The 22,686-nt window shown below is 40.9% G+C and overlaps 1 protein-coding gene across 3 annotated transcripts in view; it reads right to left on the bottom strand.

Annotated features, from left to right (window-relative positions):
• Positions 1 to 22,686, bottom strand: part of LOC109031420 (proton-coupled amino acid transporter-like protein pathetic) — a 162,965-nt gene that overhangs the window by 14,211 nt on the left and 126,068 nt on the right. For all 3 annotated transcript variants that reach the window (XM_019042922.2, XM_019042931.2, XM_019042939.2), the window contains one exon: positions 9,036 to 9,121. In XM_019042922.2, the coding sequence (XP_018898467.1) occupies positions 9,036 to 9,121 (86 nt within the window). The remainder of the gene's footprint in view (positions 1 to 9,035; positions 9,122 to 22,686) is intronic.

The raw sequence follows: 22,686 nt of genomic DNA, 5'->3' as shown, positions 1-22,686 counted from the left end.
TCTTAGGCTTCAATATTTATACTCGCATAGTCAGCGTTTTTAACTCAGGATTTTGAAATGTTTGCACACTCTGCATTGATTATTCTCATTTAAATTGATGGGAAATAATATGTATCAATATATCAAAGGAGAATAATAATATAATGTGTGTTTTTTAAATATTGGTGGTTCCGTGTCAAATTTAATGATTTCCAGAGCACTTTCATTTTTTCTTTTACATTTTGTGCTTTTATTGTGCTGCAGCGATGTGTACGCGCAACCAAACGCTCAAAATTTGACGTATTTGACTGTAAAAGATCGATGTGCAAATGGGTTAAAACTAAAGATTGCGTGCTTCTTGGTTTTTTTCCCTCTTTTATTCATTTTTGCAGTTTCTGTCGGCACAACTGCGCTTGGAAAAGGTTTTACAAAAATATTTGTCACGTTATAAAAATATAAATGTTTTCAAAATGAAGTAATAATTTCGTAAAGAAAAAAATAAAAAAAAAACAAAAAAATCCGGTTGTTGCCGTTGCACTTGAATCTCGGCCTTGCTTACGTAAAGACTGATGATCGGAGGCAACGGGGCCGCAACGGTCTTGCACCGTTGCACACCGATCATCCGTTCCTCTGCATTCGATTAGTCACGCGCGCAACAACTGTCATCAGGCTAATCCGATCCGATACGTTTCGCGTTTCCGCGATGGGTCCACGACAAATGAGGGGCTTGGGGAAAAGGCGCATGAGTGCAGTTTTTGAAAAAATTGAGATAATAATTATTTCAAGTAAAATTAGTCCTAAGGCATATTCTGTGAAAAATTCGCGCCCCAAATCCAGCATCATGAAGTCAGTTTGAACTTTCTTTCCGCCATTAGGATCCATGTAATTTCGAAACTTCAAACACGTATTTCTCGCGCCTTGTCCTCCAATGTAAAATGCCTAATTAATATGAAGAGTAAAACACGAAGTGCGTAAGGACAACCCAACTTTTCAGTGTATTCTTGGACTTCCAGTGTTCTTCCATTTGTTTTCTCTTTTTAAATTCAACAGAATTCATACCGAGCTCAACGTAAAATTTGGATTTTTGTCTCACTTTCTGTAAGAACCAAAATTAATACGAGAACACATCTCATTGCACGTAACTTTGTTCACGGCTAGGTGGAAATTCAGATGCACTGTTAACAATTTTGAAGTGAAATTCGGTTCCGAAGTCTACACAGCGCCCAAAAACCCGATATGGTCAGTTAAAGACGTGGCTAAGTTCACGCTCACAGAGGCTCAACTGGAACGACTTGTATTGCTAACCTATAGGACTGAGCCATGAAAAACATATCGACGGTGAAAGTCGGCAATCACATAACTCGTTTGCGGTGTCTGAAAAACTCCGCCTCTACGTCATTTTTTTAAAGGAGAACAAATTGATATTATTTCTTGAAGTTTTTGCAGAATTTTCTTCGCATTGAGAAGAAAAATCACGACAGTTTTAAAGAATTGCCGTTGAGTAGTTTTCCATTTAAAAAATAAAGTATGACAGGAAGTCTGCGACGTCGCAAACCGAGATACGTGGTTGGTAGTTTCACCGTCGATATATCCAGATTTCGGGATATTATTGGTGAGAGAAAAGCCTCGGCACATGAATTTTGAAAACGGAAGTTTGCGGGAGAAAGCGCGCCGAAAGCGAGATGAAAGACGACCTGCTAACCCGAATTTCCACCCTCGTCGTGTCACATTGCAAAGGGAAAGGTCGCCACGGATGCAGCTCTGATTTCCGATGACGCAAAGCGGTGCGATTGCGGGTGCCGCGCGCAACAGGTGCCCGGAAAATCGGCCGGGAAGCGCGGAAGCCTTCGGGGATAATTGCACGGCGGGGCACGTGGCAATTCCAACGTCCAATCGCCGGATTCTCATTTCTGCCTCCCGGCTGCCACTCGAGGCTTTTCCAATGGATCGTATTCCATACTGCCATGCTAAGGAAGAACGCCGTATGAGCCTTTAAACGTTGCCAAGTTTCCTTCGGTGAAAACCGAATTTACTGGGAAAATTGTGATTATTTTTTTCCAAAATTTGCAGACTATTTTGTACGGAATTCAATCTAAAATATCTGAGGATTTCAAAGAAAAATGTGCGTAAATGTCGTCAAAAATTCATGTTTTATCAAGGACAATTTGGCAACTCTCGAATGTTCATACGGCGTTCTTCCTTGGCACGGCAGCATAGTGGTTCCATGCATCATTTGATTCAAAACAATACCGCCATGCCATAGAGAAAAAAAAGAAGGTGTTTGCATTTCGGGCATCTTGGAATTTTTTTGATGACGTAGGTCGGTACAACGACTTTTATCATCGATTTTCTTGGGAATGGTGTAATTTATGGAAAAAAGTCATTCTACAAGACGTGCTTGAAATCATATCATGAGTTGATTTAAGCAAAAAAATGGGACATTATGGTCCGTTTTTCATACTTGGAATTCCGGATTTTGCTGACCACGTTGTACCGACCTACGTCACAGGGTAAACAAACCTCAAGATGCAAACACCTCCTTTTTTTCTCTATGCTGCTATGCTAAGGAAAAAAGCCGTATGAACATTCGAGAGTTGCCAAATCCCCAAGACAAAATGCTTATTTTTGAGGAAAGTTATGAATATTTTTCCTTGATATTTTCATTAACTTAAGGCGAATTTCACTTCAAAATTTTTAACAGTGCATCTGAATTTCCACCTAGCCGTGAACAAAGTTACGTACAATGAGATGTGTTCTTGTATTAATTTTGGTTCATACAGAAAGTGAGACAAAAATTCAAATTTTATGTTGAGCTCAGTATGAATTCTGTTGAATTAAAAAAGAGAAAACAAATGGAAAAACCCTGGAAGTCCAAGAATACACTGAAAAGTTGGGTTGTCCTTACGCGTTTCGTGTTTTACTCTTCATATTAATTAGGCATTTTACATTTAAACGTTTGCAAATGTTCCCATCTGATCATGGACCCACATGTTTTCTTTCTCCCTTGCATGCTTTCTTTTGGAAACTATTCAAAAATCTGAGGTCTACGTGGGATATATATTCGTATTTTAATACGAGACAGATATTTATTTAAGGTACAACTCGCATTCAGAGTATCGGTGTATTAGTATTCAAGAAACATGCTCCGTTTTTTTTCGATTAGAGGTTCCTCGAGAGAAAGTATTTAACTTACTATTTACAAATCTGAGAAACAAATATATTTTGAGAAGGAATTCCAATCCTACCGGGTATAACGAGAAAACTTTTTAGAGGAAAAATAAGGAGATCAAATTGGAAAACCGAAAAATATGTTGAAAATTTAGGACGCACTAACTTTTGACACTCCTCGCGCTACGCTGTACTTATAATTAGATCTCTCAAAGGATGGAACGTCATCCAAACTCGGGTTTCAGAGTTCAGTTAACTTGACTGACGTGATTGAAGGGCTTTAGGCAAGAAGGGCGTCACGCTACGTTGCTAAAATTTTGCAACTTCACTTCAGTATTGAAGCGACCTAATTATCTGCCCTTCTTCCTTCTTCCTATTAAACCCCCTATAAAACCCCCAGGGTGTCTACTAAAACAGACGGGCTAAAAATCAGTACTTTTACAGTACTTTTTCAGTATATACCCCAAAAATTCAGTACCTCCTTGATAAAAAAATTCAGTACCTTTTCAGTACCTCTGTTTGACGAAATTCGAAAAATTTGAATTCCTCGCTCGAATTGCGACAAAAATGACAAAAAAGTGAAAAGCATTCCGGACCTTTTGCGGAATTTCCGCACTTTTTCAGTACTTCCGGACCCCCCTTAAAAAATCGGTACTATTTCCGGACTTGTAGACACCCTGACCCCTCAATTTTGAATACTCTCCATACTTAACGCCGGAGGATTTCCTCGAGGATAGAATTTCTCGATATTCGGCCGCAATTATTATATCTACTGATTTTTTGCTGCCGAGGATTAATTCATATCAATTTTGTCAAGGAAATATCAAATCGATTCCCCGAAAAGGATTTTTCCGGAAAGCCATCGTTCTTCAAACCTCCCGCCTCTCATTTCTTTGCGAGTCACAGCCGCTCTCTGATTGGTCGACGCCACCCGGTCTGCTACACTCGACTTGGACCGATGCTACTGACATAAAGGCGTACCTCAATTTTCACGTGAACCCTGTTTCACGATATAAATCCATTCTTTCAGTATCTCATGCGGAAAAAGGAATGCACCTTTACGTTCGAGGATACTTGCAACAACGTCGTTTTGACTGCGAGTATTTCAATGTCAGGAGCGCGTTACCTTGGAAGCTTCGGTCAGGAGTACTGGACACACCGATCAACACTATTAGTACGTTCTGTCCACGTCTGGCGCCACACGGTTCTGTTCCCTCGTCCGATCGTCGCACAGTACAGCGAGTCAATGGGAGAGGTCGGACATGACATAAAACTTTACAGGGTTGCCACAGAATTTGGAAAATGAAATTCCCTGACATTTCCATGACACATTTTGGTGAAATTCCCTGACGATAGAAGATGTGACGGATGGTTAAGAAGGCATAATTAAGAATAGTTTTCAGGCAAAATTTGTTGTGCGAAACCTCAAACCCATTCTAGAAAACAAATGAAGGGGATTTTAAAAAAATTTCCCTGACATTTTCGTCATTTTCCCTGATATTTCCCGGTTTTCTCTGAGTTTTTAAAATTCCCTGACATGTCCCGGTTTTCTCTGACTGTGACAACCCTGACTTTAGAAGCGTAGATCTTCATTGATATGAAACGTTGCATATGAAAACTGCATTGTCCTATTAAGTTCGGCAATAGCTGATGTGGCTTGGTTCCTTTCTGTTTAATGCAGTCCAGTTAGAAGTTGATTTTTGAACTTTTTCTCTTCTCTCTTTCTTTGATGTCGGTATAAAAAACGCGATAAGGCATTTTCCCTGAAATTGTGCACCTGGCATCAGACTATTCCGAAAACCGGACCTTTAAACTTCAAAAAGGACTTGAATTTACCACGACTGAAATTAGGCTCGACCGTGTCCATTAGAAGCGAATCCATGACCCTTGTGCGGCGAGCGGTGCGTCGGGACGTTGATTGACCACCGATAACGCGGATTGCTACCGCATCTTCAGGTTCCGTTTCCGCCGTCGCTCCTGTCGCACAGTTGTCACGTTTATCTAAAAACTATCCATTTCTTTCAAAGGAAAATTGGCGTTTTTCCGCGTCCTGACAAAATTTCGCGCCAGCGCGCAAACATTCACGCAGACACATCTCGGCTGACAAGAAAACCCTCTGGAAAACGTCCGCAGGTCTGTTTTGTCGATATATTCAGCCAATCTAGACGAGCACCGAACACCTATTATTCGATTAGGCTAGGCGCTGTTTTCCGACCGGATTTTAGAGTCTAATATTAGTCTGAAGTTGCTCTGAACAATGGACAGGTGAAGGTCACATTCAATCGATCACATGCTATAAGTTTCGCCCACTCATGCTTACCCGATCAATCAGAATGTTTTAAAATGTGTCAAAAAACGGTGCACAAAGGGGAAAAAAACTAATACAGACCGGAAAAAAATCTTGGGGTGGACCTGGGAATTTTTTAGACGAATCGAGCATCCACGAGAAAAGAGACTTAAGTCAAGATAGGTAGAATGGATACTTTGCGCCGGTCACAGAATCGTGTTTTGGTGCTTGATTCTTGTAGATCAGCGAAAAATAATAAGACCGTTCAAATAACAGCAACTTTCTATGTTCAGTATAAACCGAGATATCGCGTTTTGAAAAATTCGGTTTAACACGTCATCCACCGCGGTAGTGACACCCTTAGTTCCTTCCACCTTGCTTTCATCAGTCGGTGTGATGCACATTTACACTGGATGTTCAACTTGAATCTCGAATGAATTAAGTTAGCGCCTGCAAGACTGTGGGAATACTTCACGCATTGCACCAAACAGTGCGGTCTGCGTGAACCGCATATTAGCGCCTACAAGACTGCACGAATACTTCTCGCATTGCGCTAAAAGCAGTGCAGTCAGTCAGTTGGCGTGAAACCAGTAACCAGTGCAAATGTGTGTTTCCCAGACTGATGAAAGCAAGGTGGAAGAAACCAAGAGTGTCACTACCATGGTGGATGACGTCAGAGACCGAATTTTTCAAAACGCGATGTCATCACCTTCCGGCCAAAGTATCACAAGCGCCATGCGACACTTAAATATTTCTACCGCCATTTTATTTTCTTACAGAGAAATTGTTCAAGCTGTCCGAAAATTTCACTGAATTTTCTTGGTGCTGCCGATAAAATTCCGTAAAATTTTCAAACAGATTCAACCAACAATTTCTCTGTAAAAAAACAAAATGGCGACGGAAATTTTGAAACTTCGCGTGGCGCTTGTGATACTTTGGCCGGAGGATGAAGATATCTCGATTAATAATGAACGCAGAGTCGCTGCTTGGACGGAAATCATTATTTTTAGCTGATTTTAAAGAGACAAGCATCGAAACACGATTCTAAGCCCTGCGCAACTCTGCCGTGCTAGGGAAAAACGCCGCATGAGCTTTCAGGCGTTGCCAAGCTTCCTTCGATAAAACACAAATTTCCAGGTAAACTTATGGATATTTTTCTTCCAATTTGCCGGACAATTTTGCTCGCAATTCCGCCGAAAAGTCCTGAAAATTTCAAGGAAAAACGTTCTTAACCTTTCTCAAAAATGAACATTTTATCGAAGGAAACTTGGCAACTCTCGAATGTTCGTACGACGTTCTTCCTTAGCCCAGCGCAACTGACCCATTGCCAAAAGAGCGATTTTTGAGATTAGTGATAAGATTGGGTCAGAAACGAGAGCACTGCCAATTGGGGAGCGGCTGTTATCGACCTTTTTTTGCTCATGGTCGAAAAATTCAATTTCGAGACTTGGGTGACAAATTCTCTTTAGTGCACAAAAAGAGGACGCTAAAACACGTCGCACTCTTGAGGGTTGAGGGCGCAAAAAGTACGCACTTGCGTGAACTCGGGACTCCACGTACGTGATCGTCAACAAACCAGATGAGAGGAATTCGTGATTTCGAGGCAAGAATGAATATCACCTCCAGAAAAAGTGTAATTCTCCACAAAGATTCATTAAAGTCGGTTTGGAACTCATTTCCAAAATTGGAAATAACAATTTCTTGTCACGTATACAGCTCTGTCGCAATATAGTCTCTTTATGCTGAGCTACGAGGGATCGATGAGAGGCTGAAACCCGCAGACCAATCAGAAAGCAGCACAGTTTTTCTGTACTCTCCTTGATGTGCAGATTCTAGGGGCAGGTTGAGGGTTATAGCATCAAATTTACCGGGGGGGGGGGGGGGGGTGTTGAGAGCCTCTCCTGATGATGATGTAAAAGGTCCAGAAGAAACCCTAAGAGGTTCTGGGACCTTTTCTAAAAAGTTCCGATGAAAACCCCAAATTTTTCAAATAAAAGGCCTCTGGTAGAGCCTGTAAAGCCAGAATGAGCGGATAAGTTGTCTCGGGATGGAGGCATTTCATCAGAGGCGGATCCAGCAATCTGGCAACACCGGCAATCCTCTATTGAAGCGTATGGAAATATATCGATTCTTGTAGGGAGTACCTGGCCCCTCCAAAAATCGATATATTTCCAAAGGTTTAAATGGAGAAAAACAGTGTTGTCATATTGCTGGATCCGCTAAAGCATTTCGTCGTTTCCCGGACGATAGGCCAACTCAATTCCAAGGTTGCAAAAGTGACTCGAAAATTTTTTTTTTTTTTGCAAGAATATGCCCGTGCAATTTTTGTCCGAAATCTTTCAAATTTTGGCATAAGATCGGAAGAAAAGATCGGCGAAATTTTCAGGTAGAAATACCCAAAATTCTCCCATTAAAAATAAAATTTGTGAGGGAACATTAGGCAACATTGAGATGTAGTTACGCTCTTCTGTGAGAGGAACGAAAATTGGACGTATTTATGCCAAAAGGAACTATGTGCATGGGGTTTGCGGGGTACATAGTTCCTTTTAGCATAAATACGTCCAATTTTAACCGTGAGAAAAGTGAGTTCGCATAATCCATTGTATGAAAGATCTGAGGACCAATCGGCGGGGTGGAAGATCCTTATCAAATCCGATAATTACACGTGGATTCGTCGATAATTTTACCTCTCTCACCTGAGTACTTCAAGTTTGTGACTGTAAAGCAAGTGTAATAATTTCTAATCCCCTCGACAAGTTCAAGATGCCCCTCCACAATGTAAGCATGATGTAGAGCGATGACACTATCAACGTTTTACTGAGAGGATATCGAAAATTCATGCAAATGTACTCTGACGTAGGAGGAAAGCAGACTGATTTATCAAAGAAAATGAAGTCAAATATTATCAAACACTCGAGAGCATTTTCAAACATCAGGCAGTATTTTTGTCAGAACAACAGGAAAAACAACAGAAAAAACACACACGGGGAAAGTAGCAATAAAATGTTCGGAAAAATTGCGTACTAATATTTCAACTTCTTTCGTCTTGAGTATTACTTGATACGTCTAAGGATCAAATTCAAGGAATAATCTATCAACTTTCAATTTTTTAAGGTGTAGGACCAGCAGTTCATTTTTAATTTTGTAAGTCATTGCAATCCGCACTTGACAAGACTGGACTGGACCCTCGTTACTGCAACTTTTCCGCACTGAAAATAATTCATACACTCAATGCAAAGCTAAGTACTGAGGACCAACAATAAAATGAAGTTTCAAGATTCCAAAGGATAATTTTTTTGGGAGGGGGGGGGGGAGAGTTAAGGAGTTATTTTTCAAATTGTTTCCCACATTAATTTTCTAAAAAAAAAAAACTTGAATTTTATTTTTAAAGGCTGCTGGTAATTTCTAAATGGCTTAATGAACTTAAAAAAACCGGACGAAGCGATAAAAATACTGCCTGAGCAATGAAATATGCGGCGAAAAGTGTTTACAGTTTAATACTTGAAGAGTTAGGATTTAAGAGTTAGGAGTTAGGATTTAAGAGTTAGGAGTTAGGATTAAAAGTTAGGAGTTAGAGATAATAATTTTTATTTTTACTCACTTGACCATGACGAGATCCGCCCTTTCCGTCCGGACTCCGCTTTTCTTTGGGTCAAATTCTGTAATGATTGGCCGCACATTTTTTCCCTGAAACACACCCAAGAGCAAAAATTTACTGATACAGAACTCTGAAAAATGTTGAAATTTGTGGTCTGTCACGAGCTATAGCATCAAAGTACAAGCAAGTTGGACCAAGTTTAGTAGGAAGGAGACAAGTCGACCCGAGAAAAGGAGGTTTGAAGCGGTGGGGTGGCGAGCTTGGCGATATATCGATCGATCTGTCATTAAAACGTACGGAAAAGGATCGATATAGGGTGTTCTCCACGAACACTTTAATAAACGATTTTTAACCACAGCTTCAAATGGGAAAAATCAATGATCGATCGTTCTGGCCTCGCCACTGGTTTATTCTTTCATAAGACTTCGTGTTAAACATGAGGCTCAGCGCCTTGTTATACCGGTAGGACCTACCAGCGGGCTGATTATCGAAATTGATAGACAAAGCGATAGAGAAAGAAGGCATAGGGAGTATGGAGCGATCCTAATGGTTGTTTGGGTGGTTCCTATAGATTAAGAGAGAAAATGATGGACTAACTACCACGTCTTCAAAGGGTTGTCGTTAGTCAGTCTATTCCTACCTCTTTTGTCCAAATTGGCAGTAGAATCTGTGTTCCAAAATACCATAGACCTACAGTCGGCTGTAAGATTTCCAATAGCTTCTATAGCCGGCTACACAATTTCTTATAGCCTTTTATAGCCGATGGCCATTAAGCAACAGGCAGGCGATAAAGTGTATGCTAAACGTTGCTAATTACGGATGCTGGGACTTAGTGAGTTTTTGGAATACTGCTCTCTTTTTGGGCCGTAGTATCTTGATTTATTTTGCGAGGAAAGCTCCGTACGTTTGATGGATGCCTGCCATTACTAATATATTGGAGTGCCTTCAGTTTCGTATGATACTGTGCAATACCTCTGGTGTGAAATAGTTGCTTCAAGCGCCGTGGCAGGCGGGCAGCCAGCGCGAAACACGCATTGGCGCCTACAAACCTAACAGGGATACTTCACGCGTTGCGCAGTGCGTGAAGTATCCCTGTTAGGTTTGTAGGCGCCAGTGCGTCGCCGCTCCGCTTTGTGTTGCACAATCCCTGTTGCCTTCTTTGTCTATAGCTTTGTCTACCAATTTAAACAATCAGCCCGCTGAAATCCACTATGAGCATTAGGGTATAGATTCTTCCTCCTTAATGAACCTACGTTTTTTTAACTACGAACTTCATTTCACCACGACTCCATTTTGTCTCGTACACTGCCGTGCTAAGGAAGAACGCCGTATGAACATTCGAGAGTTGCCAAATTTCCTCAGATAAAACATGTATTATTAAGGAAACTTATGCCTGTATTTCCTTGAAATTCTCAGCCATTTCAGGTTGAGTGAAGAACAAACCCCTCTCAAAAACCCGAAGAGAAATATTCTTAAATATTCCGAAAAATTCGTGATTTGTCGAAGGAATGACGACGCCTGATGGCTCATACGGCGTTCTTCCTTAGCACGGCAGTGTACATGAGCGTTTTTCGTTCCAAATTGTAAATTAAATAGAATAGAGCACTCCTCAATGTTCTAATATCAAAAACTCAACGTCGCGGTTTTCGAGAACCGAGACCCTTCATCGCGCTTCCGTCATGAGGAAACACCAACAGCGGCGTGGCGTGAATTGCGATAAATCGATTGTTATGCCATTTAAACCTATGGTAAAGAATCGATTATTAAGGTGTTCGCTGCGAACCCCCTGTTTATCGATCCTTTTCCATAGGTTTAAATGGCATAACAATCGATTTATCGCGATTCACGCCACGCCACTGAACACCTAGTTCTCTACGATGAGATGCGCGGTTTCGACCGTAGACGATGCGTAAGGTCGTCCACTAGGACCTTCGGCAAGAACGACGCAAGAACGACGCAAGAACGCGTCCGGATGCGTGGCACGCGGGCGGGGACTAAAAGCACGTAAGGCGATTACCAAAAAAGTTTAGCGCTCATTCTTCAGATCGCGAGGCGCCCGGGTTCCATCTTCTCACCGCGCTGTCATTTTTCAAATCGTCGCTCCCGTCTCGTAAGGGCGAAAGGGCGTAACTCCACCCCAACATGAGCCCCAGAAAACCTGGACTTAAACGTGTAACAGGGCTCATCGCATGGTACGGTTATGTCCTTGCATCAGTAGAATAGCGAGGCTCTGTTTCCTACTGAGTTTCCGGGATTCGTTCAGAAAACTCACGAGCTCTCGATTGGGTGGTGTTCGAAAAACGGGACGTATGAATGTTTCTGAGTGAGCTCTATACAGAGTGTTTTTTAATCCTCAGTGGAGCTCATGAGCTAAACGTGGATATGTTTTGAAGGCTTAGTTACAGCCAAACGTTTCTCAGACTTGAAAAATCTGCTGATCTCATCGTGATGTCTCTCATATTTCTGCCGAGACAGACATCAATAAATTGCGGACGAGATAAACACGAACAGGATGATCCTTTGGACGGATGGTCCCAATTTGCGGCTCGGTGAAAAACCACAACGCGGGTTTTCAGAGGTGCGAAGAAAATTCTCAAAGTGAGGTGTTTATGCTTGACGGTACTGTGTAAAAATGAATGAAATCAAGAGGAACTATGAGTCGAGTATAATACCAAGGTTGCTACAAAAAGAAAATGAAGTTCCCTGATTTCCCTAGCACATTTTGGTGAAATTCCTGACAATTGAAGACCTGACGGATGGTTAAGAAGGCATAATTGAAAAGAGTTTTCAGGCCAAATTTGTTGCACAAAACCTCAAACCCATTCTAGGAAGCAAACGAAGGTGATTCAAAAAATGTTTCCTGCCATTTTCGTCATTTTCCCTGACATTTCCCGGTTTTTCCTGACATTTTAAAATTCCCTGACATTTCCCGGTTTTTCCTGACATTTTAAAATTCCCTGACATTTCCCGGTTTTCCCTGACCGTGGCAACTCGTAAAACCTATTCACATACAGCGTCCTTTCCCTCACAAAAGAGCGTAACTACATTTCGATGTTGCCTAATTTCACCTCGCGAAAATCATTTTTACGAGGGGAATCTTGGTTATTCCTAACTGAAAATTTTACCAATTTTTCTATTGATTTTATGCAAAAATCAGGAAAAATGTAGGAAGAAAATGACATGGATACATTCTCTTGAAAAATTAGATTGTTTGAGTCAATTTTGCAACTGCCGAATGGTTTTACGTTCCATCGTCCAGGAAAAGAATATAGTTCCTTTTGCAGTTGATGCATTTTCACATGGTTCCATTAATCGTCAATACGCCCAATGCAAGGTCTTAGTGGGGTCTGAAGGAGAAAAAACCCAAAATTTTAAAAATAAAATTGGAATGACATTAACATGCAGTGACATAAAAAAATGACGGTATATAGATCTTGGTATTTTTCTTTCTATGTTAATCCTGCTAGTTAAAAAAAAAAATAAGAAGAAAAAATGTATGACTTCCTCCCAACCTTGCGCAGATGTTGGATAACTGACCGTTGGACACAAAAAGCTGAAGGGGAAAACCTCGAACTGAATTATACCTTAGCAATTTTTCCGTTTGAGGTCGCAAAAACTTTAAAAATGCTCGAAATTCATCAAATCCTAGACGAAAGAACGTAACTCTACTTCATCTTGTCAAACCTTCCACTCGCAATAGTAATTTTTACTGAGAAATTGTTGGACATCTCAGACTGAAAATTTCACTGATTATTCAGATAAACAGACGCACAAAAATCATTAAAATTTTGGAACAAAATTGCGGTCATATTTTGGAAGAAAATTACATTGTGATTTTAGACTGATTTCTCTTAAATCTCCAAAATCGGTGAACTTTTTACGTCATCAGGAGTCTGTTTGTTTGTTTGGGGGGGGGGGGGGTGAGAGTGGTGTTGCTGCTCTATTACTTATTTTTGGATGGAGATAAATCGTCGATAGAACCCTAGAATTAGGTAGGTAACAAGATTCAGTGAATACTCGAGTGCACATTTGACTTTAATTACGCTTCATTAAGAGGGAAGATTACTTCCATTCGTATTTCCAAACACGTGATTTCATATTGGAGCTTTTCATCGCTTATGTGCTTTTGAGTATTTAAATTATTACGCGAACGAATTGCTCGCTCCAAATTAAGTCTGACATTGGAGGGAGCCGCTATCGGAAAATCACGTGGACACCTTGCGCTGTACGTTTTGGACTAATTTTCCGATCTATAGATTTATTACGAAAAATACTGCCATAAAAACACTCAAGACACAAAGGACGTTCAGTATAAAGCGCGATGACATCCGAGAACTATTGAAAATATCCCGGGTCAATTTGCATACATTTGCATCATGTGAGGTTTAGAGAAACTTCAAAACTATCAGAATTTTCCCTATCTTTAAAATACTCGCATAAGTGGGCAAAAAACCTCTGATCTTCTCTTATCGGTAAAAAATTAATATTCTTGCAAGCCAAAATTCACCGATTATGTCTCCTCGCCTGTGGGTTTATAGGAAATAAATTTCCTTGTTAAAATTCTTTGACTTTTTCTTGACATTATCATCGGAAAAACACTGTCAGTAACCGTGATTATACGATAGCTTTGTAAGTTCCTGGTTCGAACACAGAGAATACAAATTTCTTAAAATTTTCAGAATATCTAGTCACTATTTCCTTTCAGCATTACGAAGAAATTAATTTAATTAAATAAACAAATGCCAAAAGTTCTGAACTTTCCCCTGAATTTTCATGAATAACTCTAAAAAATCAAAAAAAAAAAAATGTTCCAAACTTTCCTCTCTCTTCCTTGAAATTTCAGGGGAAAAAATAAATCAAAAATTACCATAATCAAATAGTAATTCGGTACGATTATCCACCCCCCCCCTCCCCCCAAAAAATCCCCACCGCGATAAAAATTCACCTAGTTCCTCTAGCTTTCTTCGTTTCGTATTATTTCCTGACTTTTGCGGCCTTGAGACTCCCTCGCTGAAGCGAAAGGCAATTCTGTTCTACGTATAACGGTTTAAAAGGCGCGCCACCTAAAATGTCCATCTTAAGGTCACTTTCCGACTGAAAATCATTTCGTAATCGGGTATTACAGCATGACAGCTTAGAGACGCGATCACGTGCGACTAACAGTACAAATGTCAGCTCTGCAATGCTAAGAAAGAACATCGTATGAGCATGTGAATGTTGCCAAATTTTCTAAATAAACTTTTCTTTTAGAAAGAATCATAATTTTTTGAAATTTTTTGGGTTCACTAATTGAAGAAATTGCCGTCGAAATTCTCCGGACAATTTGAGGAAAGAACATCCAAGCTTTGGAAAAATGCACATATTTCAGAAGAAATTAGGCAACGTTTGATGGCTCTTACGGCGTTTTTCCTTGCAACTTGGAAGATTACAAAAAGCAAGGGGCAGACACTCGAATAAATATGCGGGTGCAACGGTCAAGTTCGGATGAAAAAAACACCGGAAATTCTGAATTTTTCGACGGGTTCGGCAACGCACCGCTGAATTATTTCAGAGGATCCTTGGGAAATTGGCAGGATGCCTCTTGCCTAAAAAACGCGTGGCAGAAGCGTGATCACCGAGCTGTCGCGACTGTGGCTTTGTACATTTTTCCCATTGGGATTATCAGTTCCGATTGATTTAAAATCGATACATCGCTCCCGCTGCATTCGAATTAACCGTTACAAGTTGCAGCCTGCTGCAGATTAACACTTCCTCAGCGTTGGGGATTCCATCGCTGAAGACAGACCTACAATTGAATTAACTCGAATAATTATGGATGCAGAATAAACTTGCCGATTGGCAAAATCAATCGAATACAAATCGATATTTCGACAAATCGGATGACGCCTGGATTCCGGAATCTATATACTTATTCCTGACTTTTCAAGGTCATATGAATAGACCGAAAAATTTCCTCAATTCCTCGCCTTGAGTGGATGGCAGGAAGGGGGGTATGAACATAAAAACACCGTTTTCTTTATTTGCATCCTCCACCCTCCTATCCGTATTTTAACGGCGGGGGGGGGGGGGATCTATGGGGATTCGTCCAGGTATCAGCGAGGGGGATGAAGGGGGACGCAGTGTTTTTTTGTCTTTCCCCATTTTATACTAGAGAGATGAACTCGTTATAAGAAACTTTCAGTAACGTAGCCTCCCTCCCCCACCCCCGGAGGGGATGAGAAGAGGATGTCTGGGATGTTTAGAGAAACTAGAGCTACATCCAGAACCTTATTTCTAAATTCCTGGAAAATTTACCTGCAAAACGAACAGTCATTTTTTGGAATTTCCAAACTTTGGACCCCACAAGAGAACGTTTATCGGGTTTCACCATTGGCGCTTTCACATGAAACATAATGCAATATACTTATACTGTCGAGAAATTTCACATTTCATCGATCATAAACATTCGCCAATTGATGTAGGTGAACGAGTTGACAGGGCGTTTCTACCTCATATACTTTATAACCAGCAGGTATCTCATTGCCGCTGTCGACAGATATTTGCAGTTGTTCATTTGCATGGCGCGATGATGCAACTGGATGCGATTTCGGTGAAGATGCCAAAACTAGGGGCTGAGATCTTCATATGCAGGCGCAGATATTGATGAGGCGCTAAGTGTGTATAACCGCTTCGTCTGTATGCAGGCCAAGGCATAGTATGCCTCGGAGAAACCGGTTCAAGTGCTTGGACACAACTTTATGGTTTTGTTTCCCCATTCGCAAATTCCTGAATGGGTTGGTTGTGCTAGTTCAGAGCTTACTCACTTTCGCAGATTCCAAAGTCCCTGATTTTTTCATGACGAGAGGAAGTCTAATTCGACGTTAAGTCAATTAAAGAACACCGCGTCGTGGAAATAGGTTCATTTTGACGCTGATAGTTTCGATAAGAAAAACAAAATTTTGCTGTATAATCAAATATTAAAACCTATATGGCAGTATGCTTCACAACTATGGGGTTGTGCAAGCAAATCTAATATAAATAAGGTAGAAAGATTCCAGTCGAAGGTTCTACGAGAAATTATTGGAGTACCATGGTTCGTAAGGAACGAAGACATAAGGAGAGAATTAGAGGTACCCACGGTTAGACAAGTAATTGCTGAGACAACGAAGAGATATGAATGTCGTATTGAAAAGCATATCAATGTAGAGGCTTTAAACCTTTTAGATAGTACAATACCTGTGAAAAGGTTAAAAAGGTGGGAGACCTTTGAACTCCCATCAAGATTTAAGTAGTCTGTAAGGTATGAGTGCGAGTGTGAATGGAGTGTGAATGAGGGTGAAAGGAAGAATGCAAAACCATTAAACTAAAAACCTTTATGTTATAATACATTTAAGAAAGAAGGCAGAGAATTTACAATTCCTGTTCTTTTAGATAATCATAGTATTATCTAACGTTAACATATAAAATTAATGCAGTTTGTTAAGTTTTAGTTTTAAGCCACGTAGATAGATACAAGAAACACTTGTAGTAGTTACGATATATTTAAATAAAATTTCTTTTAAAAAAAAAAAAAAAAAAAAAAAAAAATAGTTTCGAGTTAGACTGCGTTTAGTCGAAAGGAACAAAGTCACATCAGCTAATGTCTTTAACTGGACAATTGAATTTTTTACAGGAAAAAGTTTGTGCGGATTCCTCGGACAATTTGAGGAGATTTGCTTCGCACTGTGCAGAAAATTTACTGAAATTTGCACAGAAATCTGCACAGTTGTTTTCATATGAAACATTAAAGTGCCCAATTAAATTTGATAATAGCTGGTGTGGCTTGGTTGGTTTCTACTTATGGTGGTCCAGTTAGTGTTTAGAGAATCTGAGAGTCTGTCAGTATTCTGTAAGAATCTTGAGAAAAGCAACATTTTTGGGAGAGGCAAAATTCACTTGAGTAGGGGGAGACAGGAAGAAACTTCAAAGTTACAACCACCAGCAACCGCTCGGCTTCGACAAAACGTTAGGAAAAAAACATAGGATGAAGCAGAAGTGGTTCAAAATTTTCGGGATGATGGTTGGTGATGACATCAGCTTTCCGTACCATGCATTATTTTGTACAGGGATGTGTGACATTATATTCTAAAGTGAGCGTTTATTTGCAATGGTGGGAAGGTATCTTGAATTCGTGAAAAATCGTGACATAATGACTGAGAAACAATTTTTAAGAAAGAGCTGTAATTTTGTTCTGGAAATTCAACGCTAAAGAATCGTCAGCATTAACTGAGAGACTTTATGCAGTGCGATATCAGAGACAATGTCGCAGATCTGTATAATCCAGAGCACTTGAGTTCGAATCCCGTTCAAAGAGAATTATCTGTAAGGACTGCATTAAGGCTCATCTTGGATTTCCGACGAGTGTTTTTTTTCCTTACATAATCGACACGAATTGGGACTTTGATCCGACTTGGTGACATTCAACTCAAAATCATTTCTCCATGGTTTGAAGGACCCTACCTGCACGAAGAAATTCGAAAAATACGTCTCGAGTGCTTTTTCTTCTTAAAACCGTTCGTCTTTTAATAGTTCGTTGCTTCTTCAAAAGCTTAATCTCGATGGGGTATAAGTCTTAAAAAATAACTTATCGAAAGGCTTAGCAATCGCTGAATTACTTGGTGAAGGAGTGAGAAGAGGACCGAGCCTGATCAGTGGCGAGGCGTGAATTGCGATTATCGATAGTTCCCCATTCGAAGCTATGGTAAAGAATCGATTATTAAGGTGTCCATTGCTAACATCCTGTCAATCGATCATTTTCCACGGGTTTAATGGGCAGATCAATCGATATATCGCAAAGCGCGCCACGCCACTGCTGATTATCTTGCATGTAACGCCTGTTGAAGAATTGTCATTAGACACTTCATTCCAGAGTTACTTTGTCACTTCAAGTCCCAACTAACTGAGGGTTAATTGAAAAAGAATTGATGCTGAATCATTTGAGAGAAAAGAAAAAGCTTCCTGACACGAGTTTTAGAACTTGACCTTGACACCTAGTGGCTACTTGATGCAGATCGCCCGCTTTTATTACAGAAAAAAATAAACGGGACATTTGTTTCATAAAAACTTGCCAATTCTTTTCCTTCACGAAGAAATTGGAAGCTTTTTTTCACACTGTTGGATAAAAAGGCAAGTCGAGTGCATTTATGCATCTTATACGGAAGGTCCACGAAGCTTTGGAATTTTTTGGCCAAGATTTGGGTTTTGATACATTGACGGGAAAGAAATCGTCAGACATTGATTGATTTGAGGTAATCGTGCTTTGCGATATATCGATTGATCGGTCATTTAAACCTATGGAAAAGGATCGATACACAGGATGTTTGCAGCGAACACCTTAATAGTCGATTCTTTACCATGGGTTTAAATCGCATAACAATCGATAGATCGCAATTCACGCCACGCCACCGGTGTCGATACAAAATTTGACACTGTATTTACAACCAACACTATGCAAATTATTATAATCCTTTTCGTACAATAAAATTAGACGGTTGTGCCGGCTGAAAGTCTTAATTGATTTTCCAGGAAAAACTTAGACTACTGTACAAAGACATAAAGACGGAGCACTAAAAGCAAAAAATGAAGCTTCTAGAGCTTCTTTTCAATCACCTCTACTATTGGCTAGAGGATTGGCGGCGAAATCGGGACAAGTTTGAATTCAAATGTAGGGCGGGAACTAATAAATAAAATTGCGGAAACAAAGTATTTTAGGTTGATTTTTGCCCAAATTCAGGTACACACTCATATTTTTTTAACTTTAGGTTAGTTTCAGTCCGTCGTCGACCGATTAATTTCATTTGAGAGTAACGTTGATCTAGAACTGTAACGGCCTGTTTGAACCTGCAGAACCACCATGAGCAGAAGAAAAACTAACTTTATCTGAGATTACTGCCTGTTACCGAGCAAAAGTAGGTGTATTATATTAGGACGCAGACCGAACTTTCTTAGTATATTCGTTTTAGGAATTTAAAATACGTTTCAAAGAAGAAATGTGCAAAAATCAAGAGGACAAGTTCAAATCAAATTTCCGTTTGCCGCCATGGATTCCCGCGCTCATTTACACACTCACACAAGCGCGCAGCGCCGAACCTAGCTTCACTTTTTCCCCGTGCTTTTAGATACGAGCGCTCCGTCTTTATGTCTTTGCTACTGTATGAGTGGAGCGAGATGAAAGTTTCACCGATCGTGGTTCTTGTTAAACTCATCAAACGCTCCTCACTCGCAGAGAGGCAGATAAGACGCTTTCCTCACAAGGACCATTGTCTGACGTCTGCTACCGATAATTCAAAAATGGGAATTTCGGAGAAGTGTCCAGCGACGCTTTTAGATCGGATTCTGGGATTCGAGACGCGTCATTGGCAACGGATTAACGAGAGTTAAAATTCAGGAGCCAAATTTCACGATATGAGGGACCGTTTTCACGGAGAGGAGACCGGGAAGTCGATTTGAGGTTGCAACAAAGCTGGGGAAGGAATGGGGGGGGGGGGCGGAGGGTTGGAATCGGGACGAGGCTGGGGAGGGGCACTAGCATCGAAAATATTCACTAACTTGAAGACAAAACTGAGGAGGTTGTCGGATTTTGAAATGTCATGGGCTATTTTTCCGAAAAAAAAAAGTAGAAACAATAGTTTACTTCCCCATAGGCGTAGCTAGGTCATTTTGCTGGGGGGGGGCTCCCCCGGAAAATCTTCTGGAAACCTAACTACGACAGAACCATAGTATACGAAGTTTCAAAACGATGTTTCACGGTTAGCGTGATACGAAAAAGTACACGGAGAAAAAAACTTCGTGCGTGAGACCCGAAGTTTAGGTCATATGAATCTCTGAAGTTTCCGGATTGAGCATCTGAACACTTTAGGTCCAGCTGCTGAGGTTTGGATCACATATCTGAAACTTCAGTTCTTACATCTGAAGTACTTCGGTTCTCACATCTGAAAAACTTCGGTTCTGACATCTGAAAAACTTCGGTTCTCACATCTTAAGTACTTCAGATGTAAAAACTGGAGTTTTAGATGTGTGATCCGAATCTCGACAGCTAGACCTAAAGTGTTCAGATGCTCAATCCGAAAACTTCAGAGATCCATATGACCTAAACTTCGGGTCCCACGCACGAGGTTTTTTTCTCCGTGTAGGGGCAAAAAATTAATATCTCGAATATTTTCCAGGATTTGCCGCGATTTTCGGAGAGGAATGCACCCTGTTGAGGGTTACGCCCCGTAGCGGCCAGCAGGGGGGGGGGGGGAGACCCCTCTGGTTACTCGAATTACTATGTGGCAACAGCGCAACAAAGTTATGGTTGGCACCCGCCCAAGTTTGGTTCCGGCTTCCTCCGGGGTAGACGAATCCGCGACGCTGTTTTTCTCCGGAAGAGAGTAAGAAACACACAACTCCAATGAAAACCTACTGGTGGATATGTTGTTTGTGCTTAATACGGTAGAATCCCCGACCTATAGTCAATCCCGAGGAGGCAAATCGTCGGGAAGGTCTTCGAAACGGATGAGAACCTCTTTATGTCGTCTATTGTTCGAGAAAGCTTCTTCGGATGCCGAGAAAAAACTACATATTTCTTTTCGCGTCGTAACACTTAAGCTGAACCGAGAAAGAAATAGCCGACGAATCGATCACAGTTAACGATGAAAGGTCGTGAACTTCGGTTTTTCCAGTCCGCTCCTCGGTGTGGCGTCAAGACCACCTCTCCATGCAAAGATAGGGAGCAAGTACATTGACAGGGCTGCCACTTTATTTGGGGACTCTAAAACTGAAAACACGGTATCACTGACGTATTTGCTCCCTATCTTTGCATGGAGAGTTCGTTTTGATGGAGAGGTGGACTCTCAGGATAGCGTGGGATATCCCCTCCATTTTGGCCTCAACTTGAGAGCTTTTTTTGAGCTTGGGAGTTGATTTCAGAGAAAACCAGTGGCACCGTCGTGTTTCTCGCGAACTTTTACGTAAGAATCCATGGTCAAATCGGAAATTCCTCACAAATGCAACATCTCCATTGCAGTTTTTGAAAACATTGAGATATTAAAGATTTTAAGTAAAACTAGTTCTAATGAATATTCTGTGAAAAATTCGCTCCCGAATTCCAATTTTCAAGCATCAAAAAGTCAGCTCGAACTTTATTTCCGCCAGTAGGATCCATGTAATTCCGAAACTTCGAATACGTATTTCCCGAAATAGCAAAAAACTGCACTTGTGCGCCTTGTCCTCCAAGCCCCTTATTTAATGTTCAAGGGAAAAAAAATACACTAAAACTTGCCATATTTCAAGGTTGATCAAAATCTTTTCAAATGTTAGTCACTCTGAAATTTCCGGTGAAGCCGTGTTCGTGGCGTTGTTGCCCTGCGATTTTCTTCCGGTACGAGCGCAATAAAACGGCGAGACTAGTGGCGATAAAAGTGTGGCAAGAGCCGACACACCACCGCATTGTCCGCTCATTGTCAGTTCATCTGGACTACAGATGAGAGACAAGACGACTTGTCTCGTTGTGCCACCAACACGATACCCGTTTCCCTTAGAGTCCCTTTATACTGAGAGTCAAGACAATTCGGCTCATGGATGTCACAAACGGGAATAAAGATTACAGAAATTGAACGTTTTCCGTAATCTTTGATCGGCCCATTCTCAAATGCCTTTCTCCGTTCCTCCTCTCATTCCGTTTGTTCCTTGCCGAACCCGTAATTCCCTGGTCCATTTCAGATTATAATCTTTGCAATTGGTGAAAATGTAATCTTTATTCCCGTTTGTGACACTGTGGAGGCCTAAAATACGGGAACCAATCAGAAATGGATTCAAATTGTCTTGACTCTCAGTATAAAGGGACTCTAGTTTCCCTGATACGAACATTCTTCCGTCCTAAGGAAAAACGCCGTATGAGCCTTCAAGCGTTGCCGAATTTCCTTCGACAAACCGCAAATTTTTGGGTTTTGTAAATATTTTCCTTTCAATTTTTCAGAGAATTCTGCCATTAATTTGGACTACAGTTTCTGAAAATTTCAAAGAAAAGTATTCATAACTTTCCTCAATAATAACTATTTTCTGAGAGGAGATTTGGCAACACTCGTATACTAATACGGTGTTTTGTCTTGGCAAGGCAATGTTGCTCCTCGAATATGGAATGGATACTTTCAGCGCTGCTGCTTGCATTAGCGAGGCGTTATCGAGTGCAGCACCATTGCACCTCGTCGTCCTTCCTGATTAAACCACGGAGGTGGGAAAACATGACTAAATCAGAAAACAATCTTCCGGTCAATGAACTGGACCTGCGGCTGATTGTTGAAATTTGTAGACGAAGCTGTAGACAAAGAAGACAAGAGGGATATGGAGGGATCCTATTGGTGGAAACGGGTGGTTACAATGGACGAAGGACGTAGGTGATAGACTAACTAACGGCAACCCACGAGAGACCCGATAATTAGTCCATCATTTTCTCCTTAGTCTATAAGCGTCACCCGTTTCCACCAATAGGATCGCTTCTTACTCTCTATGTCTTCTTTGTCTATCGCTTTGTCTATCAATTTCAATAATCAGTCCGCGGCAGACTAAATCCACCAGCTGGCACACTCGCGAGTGAGTGTGGTGAAATTAGTGACCTTAGTTGGGTTTCGTTAGGTTAAGCAACTAAACTAACTTC

Source organism: Bemisia tabaci, chromosome 5, assembly GCF_918797505.1.
Source record: "Bemisia tabaci chromosome 5, PGI_BMITA_v3".
Lineage (NCBI taxonomy): Eukaryota > Metazoa > Arthropoda > Insecta > Hemiptera > Aleyrodidae > Bemisia > Bemisia tabaci.
Note: the sequence above shows the minus strand (reverse complement) of the source record. Positions and strands in the feature narration are given on the sequence as shown.